Source organism: Cibotium barometz, chromosome 27 (assembly GCF_041138505.1).
Source record: "Cibotium barometz isolate CiBa-2024 chromosome 27, ASM4113850v1, whole genome shotgun sequence".
NCBI lineage: Eukaryota > Viridiplantae > Streptophyta > Polypodiopsida > Cyatheales > Cibotiaceae > Cibotium > Cibotium barometz.
The window spans coordinates 45741702-45762839 of record NC_141072.1 but is presented as its reverse complement, the minus strand read 5'-3'; the positions used below and the strand labels follow the sequence as shown (position 1 = coordinate 45762839).

The window sequence follows — 21138 nt, the reverse complement described above, 5'->3', positions numbered from 1 at the left end:
AATGTAATCAACTGAAAGAGTAAACAAGTAAGGTGAAATAAACATTATGGCCCAAAGCCTGAAAGTTACTCCCTTTGACTAGGATAAAATCCATCAGCATAAAAGGTGCTCCATTCTTTGTGGGTACAATATAGAGTAAAAGAAGTGACATTTAAATCTGTTCGGAAAAGCCAGAGATGATGGCGTTGGCTGCACACCTGATTGCACAGACCATATAAATCATGACGACCCTTTACAGTACAGGATGCTAATGCAAAGGCTACATAAAGGAGCATACAATCCAATCCGCAAACTATGAAATAACCCAATACTAGCATAAATATAACTAGGGTACAATTCGCATTAGTATTTAGTTAAAGGTACCTTAATGCTATCTTGAATTTAGGTTAGCTAAGGTTCCCAGCTTTCATTTACCAGATTCCAATCCCCTACCTACTCTCAACACTTGTCAAAGGACCAGTCACTTACGTATGGAGATACACTAACACACTCAATAATTGCCTGCAAGTTTCATCCCAGGCAATGTTTACATTTTTGGTACAACATGCAAAACCATGCTGACATTTTTTAACCTAATCCTAAGACACACATGCGTGCCTTCAACCCCAAGACCCTTATGAGTATACCGTCCAACGAAAGGGCCCAAAATCTATACAAAAAAACAGCTACAAGGCTCATCCTGGATCCCCAATGCCTATCAACAAAACTGGCAAAGTAAGAGGCTCTCTAAAGCATGCGGGTGTTAGCCCATCAATTAAGCTACTGACTGGATCGGGAGCTTTTAAAAAAAGGGTTTTGAGACTTCAGCTCCCGCATTTTCCTGCAGTTAAAACAGCAATTCCATCTCATAATGTTTCACAATGAGACCATGTCACAAACCATAAAATGACCCCAAAAAGCACTATCCAGAAGGTTCATGCCTTTGATAATCTTTTGTTCGTATAAGAAATTCGGATGGTATGTCATGACCACTGTATGAGGCCAGTACAGGTCTAATGTCTGCCGGGCGATAACGAGCAACATCTGTGCACGGAGTAGACAGCATCAGAACCATAGCTAATCTTCATGAGCGAACCAGACATATCAACACTGTAAAGGTGATATCCCGTGCTTACATTCAAAGAATGGCAGGAGGTCCAAAAGCATTGTGTCATCTGTTTCAAGCTTCCAAGGCTTCACAGTTACTGCGTTCTCAGGCTGCAAACATGTTTCTGTTGCATGGGCACTTAAGAACATTACATGTGCAGGATCTCTATTTAGCTTTGACAAATCCTGCAAAAGAAAAAACAATTTTTCACATGAACAAATTAAAAGGTATAGCAATGTTTCTTTTTGTTAGGGGTTGAATGTTTTTTTAACATAAACACGCGGACAAAAGAACTACACAAAACAAGCAAGTGCCCCAACCAATGTAAGCTTGGAGAAAGAAACAAGACATACAAGTGTGCTTTGCATGCCTGCATACATACATTTTAGGAGGTTTACAATGCCATGTTTCTTTTTGTTAGAAGGTTTCAAATATTTTTTTAGCAAATAAACTTAGAGAACAAAACTACATGTAACAAGGCAACTATCCCGATTCCCGACTAACGTTAGCTTGGAGAAAAAATATATACAAAATGAATCCATAAATACATACATATAGAGAATCAGACAGCACTTGATAGTGGTGAGATCTCAACACAGAAGACTTTACACAGCTCAAATGCATGGTATGTATGGTGTCCAGGGAAAAAAAGCTTACTTTGTAGTGCTTGCCATGGATGTACTGAGTCGCTTCCCGTGCGAGACGATACCGAATGCACCCTTTCTGGTCCAATTTTTCCAGGATTGGATCAACTGACTGGATTCGAAGCCACAACAAAACCTTGAGAACATGTTGTACCAGATAGGTAAATTTGACATGGGGAATCCACATGCCATGAAGTCTGTAAATACTTACAAAAGGCAACTGATCCGTATACACCACCAGCTCGTAGTACTGTGCTAGATGCTCAAGAAATGCCTCGGCTCCAGGACGTTTGAAAGTCCGCCATCCCCGGTCTCTCTACAAAACCTTTGGTCTGATTAGAACTCTATTACACGCCTGTTCTAGAATCCTTAAGCACACTCTCTCACATTCCATTAAAGAGTCCATACTGTCCAATCTGAGTACACCAACGTCTCATTCAGATCTAAAACCAAAGTAAAGACATGTCTCTCTTGTGGAAGAAGATCCGGTAAAAGCTTGTCGGACGCAGGTGCCGTAAAACCCTACAAAACGTTGCAGAACTGGAGTTATTTGCACCGAGCCAGAATAATACATTGCGCTCCTGTTCATGAAGCATGTTGCAATCTCTTGAATAATTAGACAACTCACCCTAACTTGGTCCTCAATTGACTTCCGCGTCTCAAGGTAAAGTCCGGCAACACCCGCTACAGCTGCAGCAGCAAAAGTGCAAGTTCAGGTACACCTTTACATGGCTCAAATTTGACATATGCTTGCTATGTAGTATGCCCTTAGCTAAGACTGCATACAACACAATCCCTGCAGGTGGCATAGGAATGGATTGTTTGGTTGAGACCACCTGTCCATCCATATAACAAGCAGTCACGATGGGTAGGTGGCGCTATTTTAGAACCAGCCCAAGTATGGTGCTCTCAAGATTTCGAATCACATTTCACTTTTAGGGTAGCCTAATTCCCAACAAGCAATCATGATGGGTAGGTGCCCCTATCTTAGAACCAGCCTAAGTATGGTACATGTATAATAAATCCTAAACAGGCTACTGTATGTGTACCATACATCAGCGGCATGCACTTCCTGCTTGAATTCAATGCTGAGGAAACTATGGCTAGCCGAAATAAGTCCCCCTAAATACTAATGGCACCTGTCCATCCATATAACAAGCAGTCACGATGGGTAGGTGGCCCTATTCTAGAACCAGCCCAAGTATGGTACTCTCAAGATTTCGAATCACATTTCACTTTTAGGGTAGCCTAATTCCCAACAAGCAATCATGATGGGTGGGTGGCCCTATCTTAGAACCAGCCTAAGTATGGTACATGTATAATAAATCCTAAACAGGCTACTGTATGTGTACCATACATCAGCGGCATGCAGTTCCTGCTTGAATTCAATGCTGAGGAAACTATGGCTAGCCTAAATAAGTCCCCCTCAATACTAATGGCCACCTGATCCAGCAAGGTGGCACTATGCCTCTATGCCTCTTAAGTAGCCTAATTCCCAACAAGCGATCCATTAGGTAAGACGGCAAAATCTCCTTGCAGGATGACAAATCCAGTTGCATGTGCGCATGGCATGCTGCAAAGAGGACCTCTCAGAACCCATAGACTGCACAGTGCATGGGAAATAGCAATGACATTACACAAAATTTGGAGCTCAGCAAGCCTTGGAAAGGAATAAATACAAATATACAAGTGTCAATATGTAGTTGACCTATTCTGTTCATCTGAATCAAATGTCATAGGCCTAAATGATGCATGCACCATGACCGAGTCGTGTGTTCTCAATCTAAGCCATACATGTACACTTGAAAAGGAAAAGAGAAAAGAAACAAAATAAAAAGCAAGCATACCTTTCATGGTGGTTGAATACAAAACATTTTGAATTCTCTGCCAACCATGAAAACAAAAAACAAAATCGTTATTAGATATCTTAGGAACACAAGTGCTAAGCTTTGTTTTAACTTATGATCGTCTCCTACCAACTTTAAAACAAAACAGTACGCTAGAAACCAGTAAAATTAAGTTCCATAACAACCTCTACCTACCCAACGGATCCTATCCTTCAACCTGCCTAGCCCCCACATCTACCCATATCCTGCACCCTCTACCTACACAATGGGCCCCACCCTCAACCTGCCTAGCCCCCACACCTACCCATATCCTGCACCCTCTACCTACACAATGGACCCCACCCTTCAACCCCTTTACCCATTAGCTATACCGTATCCTAAACCCTCCAGCCGTTAGCTATAACCATATCCTAAATCCCTTCACCTACCTCCACCCATGCATAAATACCTATATGACCTTTTAAACATCCAATGATTCTAAAGGTATGATTGCTTCAAAAATTACTTGTAAGAGGTTGTCATTTTCCAAATGATTTACTTCCGCTGACGTCCGCAAAGCAGCAACTTTGTTATTGATTTGCTCAGAAGTAAAAGCTACAAACACAAAACCTCATTCAAAACAATGGGACAATGTGACCAATTTTCTAAAGGAGGAAAGCCATTAAAATATTAGCTTCTTTCTTTTACAGTTAATACAAGCACGCTTTTATCAATGCAATCAGGAATATATACCTTCATAAGATTGTCCAACCTTACAAATTGAGAGGGTAATTGCATTTATTTAACAACAAACAAACACAAACAAGGAAAATGTCTTGCAAAGAATACAAGGACAGAAAAACAATTACAAATTCCTGAAGATTTAAGTCAACCGATAGAGTAACTAATAAAACCAGAAACTCAGGAAGTTATGATATAAATCAAGAAAACTAGTGTGTGTGTGTGTGTGTGTGTGTGAGAGAGAGAGAGAGAGAGAGAGAGAGAGAGAGAGATGAAGCAAGTGTCACCAACCTCCTGACTCACATTAAACTTGGATTAGAATTTATGAGTGGCATCCTTGAGACTCTAACTTGGACATGTGCAGGACAGCATCCATGAAGAGTACAAAGACATGATTGGACGACTTGTAAACCCAACAGAGCGAGCAGTGACAGATGCAACCACGTGTACGAGAGAGAGAGATTGAGAGAGAGAAGGGGGAGTGATAGATGGGAATAGGGGTTTCACACAGTACGCCACGCTCAACGGGGAACAGGCCCCACCCCCTCTTCAGGAATTTATTTCAAGAACAATCCACAAGCTTTTCCAAGCTAGGTCCAATAAATGAATACAATATCAAACAAAAGTGTCGATGTCAAGATCGGGCTATGTCGATGTCAAGGCAGAAGATAACTAATGCCGAGCTCACCACACGAGGATGACCCACAAAACGTTTACACCAGGCTAGTACCAAAATCAAATCTGATGTTCCCCAAAATATCTTCAAGGTTCTTTTTCTCTCAATCCAGACAAAGGTAAATCCAAAAAGGCTTCACACCAAGATGGGTATGTATCTCCACAAGGAAATCCCCTTCTACGTAGAGTTTAGGGAAGTTGGTGGCAGCAAAGCTTCTTAGGTGGTGTTTAAACCTGGTGGCTGGCACTGGTACCGGCACCAACAGTGTCTGGAGGCAACAGACTATACAAGGCGGCACAAGCGCTGCATGCAGAGGTGGTTCAAGCGGGCGCTGCAGGCAAACGCAGCGCAAGCGCTTCTTCCTCTGGGCTGAGGCGTACAGCTCTCTAAGTAGTGCAGTGGCGGCTGTCAAGGTGCAGGCGGTGCTCAGACGGAGGCGGCAAGAAGGCACAAAGCGGAGCCCTGGCTGAGGAGGGCGCTGTTGGGCGGAGCGCTGGCTGAGAAGGGCGCTGCTAGGCAAAGCGTCGACTGAGGAGGGCGCTGCTGGGCAGAGCGCCGGTGATAGCTTCTCATGGTGGCGGCAGTGTATGGCTATAGGAGCAGCGCACAAAAAAAAAGATGTTCTTGCTCTTTCCAAGGGAGATCTCCACACATACTTCTTCTATGAACCTCCAAAAGGGTGCATGCTTCTTTATATACTTGAAGGGGTGCCTGCTTTTGCCACACTTTGCTTTTGCTTTTACCACTTGGCTTTTGTTTTATTTTCTTGCTTTTGCTTTGCCTCGTTGCTTTTGTTTTAATAATAGTCAAAGTTCTTGTTTATGCTTTTAGAATCTTCAGGGCCTTGCTTTCTGGCCTTGGAGAAACTTTTTAAAAAAGCGGCTTTTAGCCTTTTGATCCAGTTCGATGTCCTCTTTCCAATGGTGCCCTCAGCTTTTTGGTCAACAAAGTTTGACTTTTGCTTTTTCTTGCTTTTTGACCAAGACTCGTGCTTTTTCCAATGCCAGCATTAGAAACCCTGTTTCCATGTGTCTATCTTCCTATCCAGGTGTCCGAGCATGAGTTCATGTGAAAAGTGCATGGAGGACCAAGTAGTTACATTCCCTCCCTATTATATCACAGTTGTCCTCAACTGAGGCATGCATATGATCGTGGTACTAGCCCCATTTAGTGCTCTTATACATCTAGTGGTGCCTTCTGCTTCTCTGGCAACCTCTTTAAGCCTTTCTTAGACCAATGTCCTTGTTCTTGATGGTACATGTTCTTCATAGCTTGTCAAAGGTTAGATAAAATAAATGCATACTTACCTTTTGCAAAAACTAGACACAAGCTAGTCAACAAACAAGTATGCATCATTCGCGTCTACTGGGTATTCCAGGTACTAGCCAGGTAGTCTAGAGCCCAGTGGACTATCACATGCCATAAATCCAAGCATCGTCCACGCATCAAAAATAGCACACAAAGTCAAAGAAATTCAAACATACATCAATATGCAATACACAAGTAATGATCCTCCTGTTCAAGATGTCCTGTTTGATTTCATCGAAATCGTGCTGAGCCATCTTAGTCACTAGGACCGCTCAGTCTTCCCTCAAGGCCATCTGGTCACTATGATCGCCCAAGAGTTCATCAATAGTCATCTGGATCATTTGGTCGCATTGACCGCCTGACTATGAAATCCAATACAGTCATCTGGGCTATCTGGTCGCAATGACCGCCCAGTTACGAAATCCAATACAGTCATTTGGGCTATCTCGTCGCAATGACCGCTCGACTGCGAAATCTAATACAGTCATTTGGGCCATCTGGTCGCAATGACCGCCCGACTGCAAATGTCCATGCAATGTGCATCCGTTCATCCCAATGCTCATAGACATGTATATTCTCATTAGCATATATATGGGCAGATTCAGGGGCAGATTTTGCAGCCCTACAAGCTCCCGTAAGTGCCCAAGACATAGCCCAATGGTTGGGACACCTTTTGGACATAGTTTGGACACAAAATATGACTTTTTGGACAATGTTTTATGGGAAAAATAGGCAAAACCAACTTGATTACGAATTCATTCATTTTTCCTATAAATAGAATCATTAGGCATTCATTAGAATGATCATTCAAAGATCAAGAGGATCCATTTGTCAGAGTTTGCAAGGCAGCAAGGACACAGTGGTGGATCAACATGAGCTTCTCTTGTCCGATTGCAAGTAGAGGATTGCAGGGATCTTTGGTATGCATCATGAAGCTGTGAATCAACAAGATCATTGTATATATAGCATGTTTTGGCAATATACAGTAGATTAGGTCTATCTTTCCTTCTCTTTTGTCTTTGCTAAACATGGGATTAGCGTTATCTTCCTTGCTTAGCATTAATCATGAACACGCTTCCGCAACGCATGTTACTAGGAAAATTAGGGTTTGTGTTTTTGCGTTAAATCTGCGTTTTTGCACCAGCTTTTATTCATTTTCAGCATAGTATAGTGCTAGAAAGTCTAGATTTAAGCCTAGCATGAACCTAGGGAGTTTAGAGAGCATGTGGAACTCTAACGTTAGGGTTTTTAGGCTGATTACAACGAAAAAAACAGCAAAACAATATCATGAGACGACTTTCTCGAGACTTTATCCAACGAAGAGTTGTGGGAATTCAAGAAGTCAGCAGTCATATTCATCCAACTTTTCGCAAACAGTGGAGAAAAGCTCGATGATCCTAAAAGACAGAAGGCAAAGAGACGCTTGGCGGCAGTTCGACTTTAGATCCAAACCCGACGGGAAGCAAGGATGCTAGCACAAGAAAATTCACTAGTGGTTGACACTCAACAAGAGGAAGTTTTCAAGAAAGAACTTCCAAGATCGGACCAGGAGACAATTTCCTCAAGAAAGGAGTGTGGATCGATGAATGATTCTGAGGAGATGACAATGCCTATGGTGGATAAGTTAGAGGCAGCAAAGGAATCACTCAAGGTTGTGGAACAACCAAAGATTGAGAGCATTAATTCGAGTGAAGGAGAACTTCCAAGGCAAGAGAAGTTTCACAATGATGCTATCACAAATGGGGAGATTCACCAGCCATTGTTTGAGATGTCATTGCCCAAGGCCAAACTAATTGATGAGTTACAAGCGCCAATGCTCGAGAATCTTAGCAAATCCAATACAACAGAGGACGCCGAGACTAGTGCCACAAGAATTTCCAAAAGAGTAGAGGATTCTCTCTTTTTGGAAGAGCATCAACCATTGGCAAAGGAACTAGAACCAGAACCACAACCACAACCCAAATCCAAATCCGAACCCGAACTTGAACCCGAAGAGAAGATTCTAGAGCAGGTAGATCTTTCTGAATCCTATGTGGAGAAGGATGAGGTCGTCTCGATAGTTTCAAAGGAGTTTTCAGAAGATCCAGAGACCGAGCCAGACAACTTGAAGACCAAGTCAAAGAGCTTGGGGATTTAGCCAATGGATATGAAGTGCAATCTTCAATTGGACCGAAACGGAATCGGAGCAAGCAAAGGTGTATGGAATACCCCGATGCTCCAAGCTTAGCAAGAGGGGATGTCATGTACATCCGTTCATCCCAATGCTCATAGACATGTATATTCTCATTAGCAAATATATGGGCAGATTCAGGGGCAAATTTAGAGCAGATTTTGCAACCCTACAGGCTCCCGAAAGTGCCCAAGACATAGCCCAATGGTTGGGACACCTTTTGGACATAGTTAGGACACAAAATATGACTTTTTGGACAATGTTTTGTCGGAAAAATAGGCAAAACCGACTTGATTACGAATTCATTCCTTTTTCCTATAAATAGGATCATCAGGCATTCATTCGAATGATCATTCAAAGATCAAGAGGATCCATTTGTCAGAGTCTGCAAGGCAGCAAGGACACTGGTGGATCAACATGAGCTTCTCTTGTCCGATTGCAAGTAGAGGATTGCACGGATCTTTGGTATGCATCATGAAGCTGTGAATCAGCAAGATCATTGTATATATAGCATATTTTGGCAATATACAATAGATTAGGTCTAATTCCTTCTCTTTTGTGTCTTTGCTAAACATAGGATTAGCATTATCTTCCTTGCTTAGCATTAATCATGAACACGCTTCCGCAACGCATGTTACAATCCAATATATCTGGCATCGTTGTCTCCCGTATACAAATCTTGCTCCTTGGGCTTTTTGGCATCGTTGCCACCCAAACTAGAGCATATCCAATCAAGACCATTATATAAACAAGATAATGATCAATTCCATTTTAGTATAAATATATACAATGAAGAGGGCTAGGGCTACAATCCTTCTCCCTCTTAAATCTGTCTTGATCACAAGACATTTCAGGCCTATACTTCAAATACATCTGGACCAACTGCTTCCTCATAAGCTCGAAGAATATCTGGGTAGTCCTTGAAGTACTTTTCTGGCATCCATTTCGCATCCATAAGCGAATAGTTCTTAAACTTCAAGAGGAATTTCCTAACCACTATTCTTCCTCTTTTTCTCGCAGAATGGAATACAATCTATTCTGGCTGTGTACGATTTCTTCTTGTTCTTCCACCCTCCAATACAAGCTGCTCTGGGGGCTCTGAGGGTAGTTCTGTATAGGGCTTCAATAAATTGACATGGAAGGCATTATGTATCCTCCAATGATCTGGAAGGTCCAAACGATAACATACACCGTTGATCTTCTTGGTAACTTGAAAAGGTCCATAATATCCGGAGGCAAGCTTGGGTTCTTTGAGCTCCTTAGCTTTTTTGACTTTGTAAGTCTTGCTTTTTCAAATCACAATAACACCCAATCTCCTTCTTCAAAAGTGACCTTCCTTCTGTGCTTATCTGCAGCAGCTGAGATGTTTCAATAGCCTTTTGAACCTGTGCAAAGGCCGTATCCAAATCTCGAACAAACTCGTCCGCATGGAAGATCTCTTCCTTGGTCTTCAAAATAGGCAACAATAATGGTTTGACATAAATAATCTCAAAAGAAGCTTTGCATATCGAAGACTAAACAGTGTTGTTATAGGCTAACTCAACCAATGGCACCTTTGCTTCGAGAGCATAACACTTTAGCATATCCAAAATAGTGAGGTTGACAATCTCACTTTGCCAGTCTATTTGAAGATGATAAGCCGAGGAAAAACTCAGCTTTGTCCCCATGTCGAAAAGTACTCTACAAAAGAAATTGGTAGTCCACGGATCTTTATCCCCTACAATGGATTTGGGTAATCCATGATGCTTGAAAATCTGTTGAACAAACAATCTTGCCATATAATCTGCACGGATGGTCTTCTTCACTAGAATGAAGTGGGCTTGCTTACTATAATAGTCCATATTCCATCATTCCCAAATCTTGACTCTGGCAATCCAAAGATGAAGTCCATGGCAGTACTTTCCCATGAAATGTTGGGAATTAGCAAAGGTTGTAACAATCCTACGAGTTTTTTGTCGATCAAACTTGACCTTCTGACAAACCAAACATTCTCGAACATATTGCTCAATATCCCTTCTCACGCTACGCCAAAAGAAATAACTTTCCAAGGCCTGAGTTGTTATCATGATACCTCTATGTCCCATATAAGGTGGGACATGGCATTCTTCCATTACTTTTGGTCTCAAGTCCTTGGTCACACATAAACGGGTTTGCATCATAAGAAACCCTTCCTTGATGACATAAGAAGTCACCAAGTAACCTCTCCCAAATGTCCTTGAAATCTTTATCGGTAGCATAAAGATCTTTCATCATAGTGAAAGCCAAATGATATCCCATGGAAACTGCATGGGTCATGAGTCTTCGAGATAGAGCATCTGCTACTTTGTTGTCTTTCCCATGAGTATATAATCTGAAAATGAAATTGGGCCAAATAGCTAGCCCATCTTATACGCTTTTCTGATATTTTAAGTTGAGACATAAAATACTTAAGACTTTGATGATCTGTCTTGATAATAAACTCAACACCCATAAGATAGTACTTCCAAATCTTAAATGCATGAATGATAGCCATCAATTCTTTTTCATATATGGGTGCGGTCTTTTCAGCTCCTTGAAGTCTTCGACTCTCATAGGCCACAGCATGGCCTTCTTGGTTCAAGACTACTCCAATGCAATCTCCTAAAGCATCACACTCTAGCACGAATGGCTTCGAAAAATCTCGAATAATCAATACCGGTTCTTTGCTAGCATAAAATTTTAGTGCTTCAAAGGATTCTTTTTCAACTTTGGTGTCAAATGCCCACGGATCTTCTCATAGAGCGCTCCTGAAACAATACTCGAAACCTGCAAAACAAAGCCAAACAACGTGAAGGGGGTGCAGGCCTGCCTCACCACCCAACCATGACAACCGTGGGCAAAACCCACAAGTCTTGGTTATCCCCACCGAGCCACGAGCTGCGCTGCTAGCAAGACGCACACTTTCTATAATAAGAGCATAAGCCAAGGAAACTTCGAACTCGCATGCACCTTAGTCAACTTTGGCCATTCCACAATAGCCTTGACCTTTTCTGGGTCCATCCTGACCCATTCCTTGGACACTATATGGCCCAAGTAGTGTATCTCTGACAAAAAGAACTCACTCTTCTTGCCATTCACATATAACTTGTGCTTCCGCAATTCTTGAAATACTATATCCAAGTGCTTCCGATGCTCTTCTTGAATGCACGATAATGTCATCAAAGAAAGTAGATGTGCTCAACTTTGCCAACCACAAAGTTCTCATGATCCACATAGTCTCCAATCTGTAAGCGAAGCTTTTCCAAAATAGGAGTCATCTCGGCTGACATTCCTTCAAAGCGGCACCTATTGTAATAGGAGTTCCGAACCTATTCGGAGGAAGGTTCAGGGCTTCAACCACTCGTGGATGGATGTAGTGGTGAGTAGCACCACTATCGAAGTGGATAAGTACTGGTTGGTTTGCCACTTTGCCCCAAGCTTTGAAGAGTTGCCTCTTCTTTAGTGGAGACCCTCTGGAATGATGTAGAGGTGTACCGAACGTTTATTAAGCTTCAAGTCGGATGTACGGGCACCGGTTTAGGTCAGGAGATGGACCGTGTCACATGCACCCTGCATTATGGTGCTATATGACACATATCATTAATACTCTTTTTAAGAAAATTTACCGTATGTCGTTTCCCCCATTGTGAGCCCGAGTCTAGGACATGTCAGAAACGAGCTACGTATGAAAAGCTCTAAAAACCTTCAAGTTGTCCAGCATTATTTATGTAGTGTGTACTTGTGACAAAAACTTTAGTTAGAAAACCTTAATGAAATATGAAAGAGTTCTGAGTGCACAATTATCACCTGCAAATCTGAAAAAAGACGCCTATTTAGTCCCATATAGGGCAAGCACACATGCTCCATGGGGTGTCAAGGCGCTCCTGGTGTGGTGCACTCATTCACACGCAATAAATACCAAGCAATGTCCACACTCAAAAGACAACAAAAACAGTGTGGAGGCAACAAACAAACATGCATATGCATTTGTTATCTTGGAAAATCTCCCATCAATCTATTGTGGACACCAACTTCCATAATCGGTCATCGTCGTATACATGTCCAAACCAGTATTTCCATGGGATCTGTCCATGAAGCCCAAGGACACCTTAGGGGCCACTACCTTTGAAGAGTTGTGTAACTATTTGGTCCTCCATGCTCTTTTCACATGATAGAACTCATGCCCGCACACATGGATAGGAAGATGGACACATGGAAATAGGGTTTCTAATGCTGGCATTTGAAAAAGCAACAGCCTTGGTCAAAATGCAAGAAAAAGCAAAAGTCAAACTTCGTTGACCAAAAATCTCAAGACACCGTTGGAAAGAGGACATCGAACTGGATCAAAAAGCTAAAAGCCACTTTCCAAGGCCAAAAAGCAAGGTCTTGAAGATTCTAAAAGCATAAATCAAGGACTTTGACTATTATTAAAACAATGTCAAGGTGGCAAAGCCAAAAGGCAAGGTCTTGAAGATTCTAAAAGCATAAATCAAGGACTTTGACTATTATTAAAACAATGTCAAGGTGGCAAAGCAAAAGCAAGAAAATAAAACAAAAGCCAACTGGTAAAAGCAAAAGCAAAGCGTGGCAAAAGCAAGCACCCCTTCAAGTATATAAAGAAGCATGTATCCTCTTGGAGGTTCATAGAAGAAGTACGTGTGGAGATCTCCCTTGGGAAAAGCAAGAACATCTTTTTTTTTCTACGCTGCTCCTGTAGCCACACACCGTCGCCATCTTGAGAAGCTATCACCAGCGCTCCGCCTAGCAACGCCCTCCTCAGCTGGTGCTCCACTCTGCACCTCTTTGCCGCCTCCATCTGAGCACTGCCTGCACCTTGACCGCCGCCTCTGCACTACTCAGAGAGCTGTAGCGCCTCTGCACAAAGAAGCGCTTGCGCCGCTTTTGCCTACAGCGCTCGCTTGCACCACCTCTGCTTGCAGCACCTGCGTCGCCTTGTACAGTCTACTGCCTCCAGACACCGCTGGTGCCAGCGCCAGCCACCAAGTTTAAATACCACCTAAGAAGCTCTGCTGCCACCAACTTCCCTAAACCTCTACGTAGAAGGGGATTTCCTTGTGGAGATGCATACCAGCCATACCCATCTTAGTGTGAAGCCTTTTTGGATTAACCTTTGTCCGGATTGAGAGCAAAAGAACCTTGAAGATATTTTGGGAAACATCAAATTTGATTTTGGTACTAGCTTGGTGTAAATCTTTTGTGGGTCATTCTCGTGGTGAGCTCAACATCAATTATCTTGTGCCTTGACATTGACTCAGTCCGATCTCGACATCGACACTTTTGTTTGATATTGTATTCATTTGTGTATTGGTCTTGGCTTGGAAAAGCCCGTGGATTGTTCTTGAAATAAATTCCTGAAGAGGGGGCGAGGAGTGTTCCCCGCTCAGCGTGGTGTACTCTGTGAAAACCCTATTCCCATCTATCACTCCCCCTTTTCTCTCTCTATCTATATCTCTCGTACACGTAGTTGCATCTGTCACTACACGCTCCATTGGGCTTATAGTGGTATCAAAGCAGGTTTTCTCCTGAAGAAAACTTTTCTAGGGTGAGAACCATGTCGGGAGTTGAGGGAGACCAAGGGCCTCAAGAAGGGAACTATAAAGACAATCAAGAGCATCTAGGAAGGATCCAAGGCCGCCAATCCGTCTCTCATGAGACTGCAGTCATGACATCAACTAAGTATCGAGACTTTCAAAAGTTCAAAAAGTATCTTCAAGAAGAAGAGTTCCTAGCTTGGAGAGCCAAGAAGGAACAAGAGTCCATAAGAGCTCAAATGTTTGAAGACTTTATCAAAGACTAGACCACCGAAGCCGAAGGCATGGAAGCCGCTAAAGCATACTTGCGAGGTAAAGGGGTTACCTATAGAGAAGAACCCAAAGCCACCTGATCCATCACTCATGGAGGACAGAGAGAAGCTACCCCCACACTCGCTCTATCAGTTGCAGCCTCTTATGGCTTAGCAAAAGCAAAGAAGGCAAAGGAGCCTTCAACCGGCAAAGCGGACTTCAAGCCGGGAGAGAAAAGCGTAAAGTTTGATACCGTTTATGGAAAGTGGGACACTCAAAAAGCTCTATCCTTCATCAAACAGTTTGATGCAGCCTTTGGAGGAGAGGACTTCTCCGAAAAGTCCAAACTCTGCACGATCCGTATGCACTTGAAAGATGCCGCCTTGAATTCGTGGCTAAAGGTGGACCAAGAAGGGACCGAGCCTACATCATGGGCTGATTTCAAAACCATGTTCAACAAGAAGTTCCTTCCTGCAACCTTCGAGGCAGATGTACAAAAGGAATGGGATGAAGTAAAGTAAAAGGCGGGAGAAAGTGTAGCAACATATCTTAATAACTTTTCAACCGTCTCATTGAAGTTTACCTCATATACTCCTATTCCACCATTGATGGAAATGAGAGTTTGTCAATGGATTGCAACCAAAGCTTTATCAAGCAATCTATATGATGGGACCTAAAACCTTGGAAGAAGCCCAAGACAAAGCCTTTCAAGCCGAAGCTCTATATATGCCTTGAATGGTGGGCAAATCAAAGAATGAGAATAGAGACGCGTCCCAAAAGAAGAAGTTCAAAGGCGGATCTCAGGCAAGGAACGAACCACAAGAAAACAACAAAAATGACAATACACCCCCATTGTACCAAACGAAGCTATCCCGCAAGCAACTCGAGGATTATGTCAAAGAAGGTAAATGTTTCCAATGGGGAAAGAAAGGACATATGGCTACAAAATGTCCTAATAAACCAAACCGTCCCAAAGTAATGCATTACCTAAAGAACTTCAACATTAAGATAATATATGGTAAGACATGCGGGACATGCACTAACTTCATGTGCTAGATATGCACTCCTGACCATGACCCTCTATAGTGGATCCCTGGCTAGCTTGTCCCAGATAAGGACTCACAAACGACCAGTTACCACTCGCAAACTTACACCTATTGTACAGATATGGCCACGTGGCATCCAAGTGCGGGATGCACATAACATCCCCTTCTACTTAACTTGACGAAAGCTGCATAGCCTCCAAATAGTCCGTTAATAATGCCGAAAGTTCTTGCCAAGCCAAATAGCTTAGTACATCCCTACTTCGTGAGGAATTGACACTCTTTACTACGAGATCCATGCTTGAAGCGATGCAAAAAAATATGTTCTAGAACCATGCTGGATCTGTTCTAAAACCATCGCTTTGCTTTGTCCATGATGTCACATTTGGATTCATCTTGGTCATCTACGGGCAATGATCTAGCATAGTGCTTAAGCCAAGCAACATGAAACGCATCATGCATGGTCCATCTAGAATGTAACTTCAACTTCATGAACACCTTCAGAATGGTCCATAACTCTGAAACGACATCGCTTGTCCACCTATTTCAACCTTTGTTTCTATTGGAATCAAGGTGTAACTCGGGGTGCCTGGGAGACTAGGGCCTTTGACACACTTGTTGATACCATCAATGCATATTAAAACATTTAAACATGGCCACAGCCTTAACGCATATCCATCATCACTTTGCATAAAACATAAAGCTGGACAAAACATCCACAAATGCTGAAAATGGAGCTTGCACGTGTGACACCGCATAGAGGCCGGCATGGGCTGACCCCACCCCTTGGAGTATTTTATTACCCAAGGAGAATAATATCATGTACAAGCTTTGAGGGCCTTACTCTCCCCACGGGAGATGCCAGATTATCCATATACAAATGCCATAACACAGCCCAACATGAGGCAACCAAGCCGGAACATAGGCTATAGAAATGCCGAGCCAACAACATAATCCATATACCTCCGTGTGGGTACTGATTCTTCCCCAAAAACCACGGGTCTTCATGCAATAGAGCTGGTACAGCAAGTACAACATGTACAATGGCTGGTACAGCCGATACAGTGGCTGGTATAGTAGGTACAGCAAGTACAAATGCTGGTACAGCATGTGCAGTGACTAGTACAGTAGGTACAGTCGCTGGTACAACAAGTACAGAAGTTGGTACAACCGGAACAATGGGTGGTACAGCAAGTACAACGAGTACAAGGACTGGTACAACCAATACAATGGCTGGTGCAACAGGTACAAAGGCTGTACAACAAGTACAATGGCTAGAAATCATAATAAATGATTAAATACCCTTGCCTTCAGTATTTCTTCGCGATGGAAGCCTCCAAAACAGTCCCCAACAGCCGGTATTCTTCATGGGCAGCCTTCCAGAGAGAGAGAAAGAGAGTAGTCATCATTAGGGCAGCTGTAACATGGTAGAGGCTAGTGTGTGGCAAGAGAGTCTCTATTAATGAAGAGAGAGGGCTCCAATTTATAGATTTGGGCCTGCCATGAGCTAAAATGGCAAGAGAAGGCTACAATGACAAGTGGAGCGCCACACAATAATTGAAGTGACAAGTGTAAGGCCACTGTACACTTGATTGGTAGGATGAGGAGAGAATCTTGCTTTATCACTTGGAGATCCTTGGTATAGGTAGGCTAGACAATCAGATCCTCAAGTTATGTACAAGGGAGAAGATTTGGACAAGGCCATTTTGATCTTCAGATGAGTCCCTAAAACTATCACCCTAGATGCGCTACTTGTATCTATGCAAGGACAATCCCTTAGCCATAAACACTACACTGGGAGACCTTTGGTATAGCATTACCCATGCAGGCCCTTTTTTGGAGACAATTGGGAGATCCAACTGAGGCCCTTTTTTGGAGACAATTGGGAGATCCAACTGGAAGAGACACATCTCCATGTTCTGGTTCCTCAAGCAGTGTGGACTCCTCCCCCCAACCTTCCCTCACATTCAAACTTGAAGCTCCATAGTTTGTAAGTGTTTTAGAAAAACCGTATTTTATCATACAATATCCCAAAATTTCCTATTGTACCAAAAATTTCCATACGGTATCGTATTTTCGTACCATGACAACTATGTACTCAACCTGACCAATACTGTGACATATACACTATACACACCTGCCTTCAATACAAAAGCTCCTTCATCACGTCAGCAAGCTTCAATCAATCAAAAGGTAGAAAGCAAATTTAGAAAAAAATTTAGAGCTTTTTAATTTCTACAAAATCCTCCTTAATCAAGCAATTAATCTTAATTGCTACATCTTTTTCAAAATTGAGGATATAAATCAAGCATGAAGTGTAACTACAACTTCCTAGTGCATCATTTCCAAAAAACCCTAATTTCTAGAAAATCCTAATTTTTGAAAATCTTGAAAATCTTTAATTTTCTGAGCTCTCACATGTTCATAGACAAGTTTAATGGCCAAGGTTTCCGCACCTGGAAAAATGAAGATAAATTTCATTTGACGAAAGAAAAAAAAATGTGGGGATTGGTGAAGAGCACTACCAGTCCAGCCTCTTCCTCCGATGCTTGTACAACCATTGTAGAAGAAGCCACAAACTGAAGAGCTTTCCATTCAAGAGGCCAACTATTGTATGAATGATTGGGCTTTTTTAAGTCCATTATGTGTGTTGCTGCTTTTCTTTTGTTTGTGTGACCTAAAATCCCTGGTTTGTCTCTACCCTTCGGACCCCATAACTAGCATGTGAAACTAGAGCTATGTGATTTGCATGCTTTTCCTATGCTTTTATTTTCTATTATTTTAGCACCTCATGCCTTGCTTTGTTTCAAGCGCCCCTCAAAAAAACGCACATCAATATCAATGTCACTGGCTATGACATTGATAATGATGGGGAAATATTGACTGGGCAATTCGTGGTACAAGTGCATAGACATAAACAATAATAGAATGACATCCACAATGATGGAGTAGGGAAAGGCCTCCTCTCCTTCACAGAAAGGCCAACCCCAGGCCTTTCCCAGCCATGGCGGCCTGCAGGGGTGAACAGGGTGATAGAAACAAACGTCAAAATGACTGCCGCCAAAGGAGGAGCCTAAAAGCATTGTAAAAAGCTCTGGTTTTAGCCAAATCAGCCCTGGTAAGCACTCTGGCAAATCCGTCACTTGATTGTACCAGTCTTCCACGACAGGAGGCCATGACAACGACCATAGCGAATCCATGACAGCGGTATCATGAATGCCAGTACCATGATGTGATAGACAATACATTCACTACAAGATTGAAGCTGAATAAACGAGTTGAGGATGGGAACGCTAACCATAGGAAACATATGCGGATGCCACGGTTCCGGCGACGAGTGATCCGGTGAGGACAGCTTTGACAGCGGTCCAAGAGCGGTGCTGCTTGGAGGCGTGGGATTCTTCATGAGGAGGGCTAGTGGAATCGGGGCCCTCTGTTGTTGCTTCTGAGAACAAGGGCTGTGCAGTCGGGTCCTGTCTGCCGCTCTCTGCCGTTGTTGCTGTTGCTGTTGTCGTCGTCTGTGATTGCGCAGCTGCAGCAGAAAGAGCTTCCGTGGACACAGGCCTGATCGAGTGTTGCCCGGCAGCACACAGGCACTGGAACCCTCGTCGTTTCATCATGTTTTTAGATACTCTGCACAGCGCCGAGTCCTTAATGCTTAGGAGTACTCATCAGCAGACCCTAACAAACGGGCCTTTGCACACCCGCAACACGGGCCGCTGCCCGCAGCAATATTTCTCCGAACGCCCACCATCCCGGACCCGATACGGTACCTCCAGGGCTTCTCTATCTACGGGGGTTCTCCCTCCCAGGGCTTCTCTTTCTACGGGGTACCAGGCGGGGTAACAATTGGTGCGAATAGCACCCCTTTTCCGATGACGAAATAGGATCGTAACCAACTGCTTATCGGGGTGGGGTTCGGGACGGTCCCGACTGCATACTTATCGGTCTGGCTGCATACTTATCGGCCGAATGGCAAGTGCGGCGTGCACTTGTTGATACTGCAAGCCGCCTACTTTGTAGGTTCTAGGACGTGGTTCTCCAATTGTGCTATCCTCGGAGATGACCTTCCAAGCAGATGGCACTTGCGTCTTCTCAAGGTGATTGGGGTCGAAGTTTCATGGCACAAGTCTCTTGAGTCATCGAACAATTCACTTGAGTTCACATCGCGATTCAAGTGGCCGGGAATTAATATATACCTGATCTCATTCAAGCTTGTTGCCATTGCTAGAGTTGCTCTAGTCTAGTTTTCTATGCTGGTGACCTGACCTAGGGAGTTCAGAGCATTAAGAAAGATTTCCCTATCACAATATAAAATCAAATTTTACTTGTTTGTATGTCTGTATCTTGAAGATGGAATTAGATTCAATGAATAATAAATTAACCATGCTCTTTCCCATCGCTCACCTATTCACTAATGACTCTACTATCTCTAAAAATGCATAGCTCCTAAACGACTGCAATAATGAGAGCTTTACCTCCATAGATATTATTTAAAGAGAGAGAAAAAATCATATGGAGAAAAATGCCTCTCTGCAAGAGACTAGGGTTGGCCACTCAAAGCATGGAGTGACAACATGGGTGTGGGTCACCATCCTAGGGTAATAGCCAAGAAAGGCCATGAAAGCTTGGGCAAGAGTACCAAGAATACATGAATGTCTATAGAGTGAATATGATCAAAAGGGTACAATGTCCATGAGCCCTATGCCTAATATAGCCCAAGGCTCCCGAAAGTACACATGTAAATGTCCCTAAGCCCAAGTGCCTAGGCCCCATCCCCCATGTACATGTTCACCCAAACCTACTTCATTACAAACCATCCCCTCCTACAATGATTTCATCCTCGAAATCAAAGGGTGGCCGTGCCCAAAGAAAAATACATATATAAGTGGCTATGTACAAAAGCCAAAAAATCACATCCATGACTAAATGTAGCAGAAGACCCATACATGAATCATATGATCCCCTGGGTCAAATGGAAAGGATAAAGGGCTCCTATCGATGATGAGGCTATCTACGCAACCTCCTTGATCAAAAGGAAATCCAAGGCAATGGTCCCATGACAATCTGGTGCAAGTGGAGAGGATAAGGAACCACTGTCGATGACAAAGCTAGACAAGTATCCTCCAGGATCAAAAGGAAAACTCATAAGCCCATCCTCACGACCACAGTGTGAATCTGGCACGAAAGATATTTGTTGAAGAAGCTCGAACCTCCTGGCTAGAATGTCAAATGGTCCTAGCACAAAAGAAATAATCGTGTAGGCCAAGACTGGAAGATGTCATAGATGCATCTGAATGTTGAGCCACATATCCAAAAACTATGCTCCTCAAATGGCAAAGAATGCATCCAAATAAAAATGTCCTGGCTCCTAAGAACATAGGCTCGTATCGACATCTGTAGGAGCCAAAAGAAGAAATCTCAAGGTCGGCCTAATGTGGAGTCAAATGTGAACTCATGCCACCGCACATGTAGCACCACTCGAAAAGTCGAAGGCATGATCCACCATATACTCACACACATCACCCTGACTATCACTATCACATACATCATCATCATGTGTATGTGTCAATGGCATCAAGTGCACGTGTATCACTATCATCATGTGTATGTGTGTGTGATATATCAATATCATCATGTGTGTGTACAATACAACATCATCCCCATCATAATACAAGGAATGAGTCGGTCTAAGTAAATGAGAATCAATGAGATGATGGGTAGTTAATGTCATGGGTGAGTCGTAGAAGCTCTCAAAGCCCATGTGAACACCACTGTGATAGCGACGACAGTGGTAGCATGCTTGATCCATGTCCTCCCCAAGGATCCAAACTTGTCATGC

The 21138-nt window shown here is 43.0% G+C and overlaps 1 protein-coding gene across 1 annotated transcript; it reads right to left on the bottom strand.

The window, feature by feature from the left end:
- Positions 1 to 295: 295 nt before the first annotated feature.
- Positions 296 to 19050, bottom strand: LOC147623444 (mitochondrial import inner membrane translocase subunit TIM50-like). Its single transcript, XM_086821605.1, has 10 exons — positions 18595 to 19050; positions 4084 to 4172; positions 3579 to 3615; positions 2360 to 2421; positions 2140 to 2253; positions 1943 to 2047; positions 1745 to 1843; positions 1116 to 1272; positions 921 to 1023; positions 296 to 820 (listed from the first exon to the last, which is right to left on the bottom strand). The coding sequence occupies exons 1-10, from the start codon at positions 18914 to 18916 to the stop codon at positions 760 to 762; spliced, it is 1149 nt and encodes a 382-aa protein (XP_086677731.1). The 5' UTR covers positions 18917 to 19050; the 3' UTR covers positions 296 to 759.
- Positions 19051 to 21138: the final 2088 nt, after the last annotated feature.

What these genes read in the sequence shown, in the direction of transcription:
- LOC147623444 (XM_086821605.1), bottom strand. Translation starts at nt 18,916, where the DNA reads ATGATGAAACGACGAGGGTTCCAGTGCCTGTGTGCTGCCGGGCAACAC. An exon ending in ATCCGCATATGTTTCCTATG is followed by an intron (nt 4,173 to 18,594) that starts GTTAGCGTTCCC and finishes TTGTGTTTGTAG; the next exon opens with CTTTTACTTCTGAGCAAATC. An exon ending in ATACGGATCAGTTGCCTTTT is followed by an intron (nt 1,844 to 1,942) that starts GTAAGTATTTAC and finishes CTTCGAATCCAG; the next exon opens with TCAGTTGATCCAATCCTGGA.